At 30.8% G+C, this 1,112-nt stretch overlaps 1 protein-coding gene across 3 annotated transcripts in view; it reads right to left on the bottom strand.

The window, feature by feature from the left end:
* LOC105119704 (uncharacterized protein DDB_G0273453/DDB_G0273565-like) overlaps positions 1 to 397 on the bottom strand; it is a 4,926-nt gene extending 4,529 nt beyond the window's left edge. For 2 of the 3 annotated variants that reach the window (XM_011017876.1, XM_011017878.1), the window contains exons 1-2: positions 218 to 397; positions 8 to 90 (exon numbers count right to left, since the gene is read on the bottom strand). In XM_011017876.1, the coding sequence (XP_011016178.1) occupies positions 8 to 68 (61 nt within the window). In that variant the 5' untranslated portion in view covers positions 69 to 90; positions 218 to 397. Of the gene's footprint in view, positions 91 to 217 lie in introns of all 3 variants that reach the window. The other variant, XM_011017877.1, reaches the window with a different exon arrangement.
* Between the last annotated feature and the right edge of the window lie 715 nt (positions 398 to 1,112).

Below are 1,112 nucleotides of genomic sequence, written 5' to 3'. Positions count from 1 at the left end.
TCTTTCCCTCTTTTTTCTTCATCATCAACCACCACTATGTACAGAACTTTTCCCACCTCCGTCGTCATTTTTCCTCTCTTTTCTCCCTTTCTGCAACCAAAACACAAATATTCTGAGCAACCCAACTCTTTTTTCTTTTATTTTCTTTTTTTTAGGAAACCAAAAAGAAATCTAACAAAGGAGCAATGCAGGTTTTGTAATGCGAGTGATTTCAAACCTGTGAGTGTGTACAAAGAATCGAGAGCGCAAAACAGGAGAGGAAGGTTAGGTTAGGTTTGTCAGAGAGAGAAGAAAACGCTACGGTCGGACATGTGTAGAGGAAGAAGAAGAAGAGAGGATCTGTCTGTATTAAGGCATGAATGCCTATGCTTAGTCACCTCTCCTCCACGCATCGCAAGAAAAGCCTCCACGAGTCTCCTTTAATACGCGCTTCCTCTTCTCTTTTGTACGGTAAACTTGACTTTACCCCTACTTTTTCACCAATCCTCCACTTCAACCCTTATAGTTTACAATTTTCAAAGTCTATCATAATAGTTTTGCTAAATGGTCTAAACACTTCCTAAACACCCAACTAAGCCCTTGACCATTCAATTTTCTTATTCTGTTCCCTCAAACTATCAGGTCATGCCGTCAAGGCGGCTTGTGGTGATGTTCCAAATAAATCTTAGTATATAGGAGATCAGGTTTATATATTAGATAATTAATTAATTTTTTTAATTTTGATAATTTAATTCATAATTCTAGCTAAGAAGGATTTCATTTGATGAATTTAGAAACTCTTTTTATATTTAAGTGGTTTTTTTGAAAAAGTATCATAATATTTTAGAGAAATACTCTGAAAATATATATATGTAATAGAGAATAGAGATTATAAATCTGATATTTGAAGGATTAATAGTGTATTTAAAAATCATGAGTATTAATTTTTTATAAAAAAAGACTAAAAATATAATTTTATCATGATAGTTTTATTAAGAGGAAATATTTCTAACATATAAATTAATAAAAGATAAATATTTTTTATATAAGTATTAATACTGATGGGAATAGGATGGATTTTTTAAAGATTTTTATCTATTATCTTTTATAATGTATTAATATCGATATTATTT

Source organism: Populus euphratica, unplaced genomic scaffold (assembly GCF_000495115.2).
Source record: "Populus euphratica unplaced genomic scaffold, PopEup_1.0 scaffold3384.1, whole genome shotgun sequence".
In the NCBI taxonomy this organism is placed as follows: domain Eukaryota; kingdom Viridiplantae; phylum Streptophyta; class Magnoliopsida; order Malpighiales; family Salicaceae; genus Populus; species Populus euphratica.
Note: the sequence above shows the minus strand (reverse complement) of the source record. Positions and strands in the feature narration are given on the sequence as shown.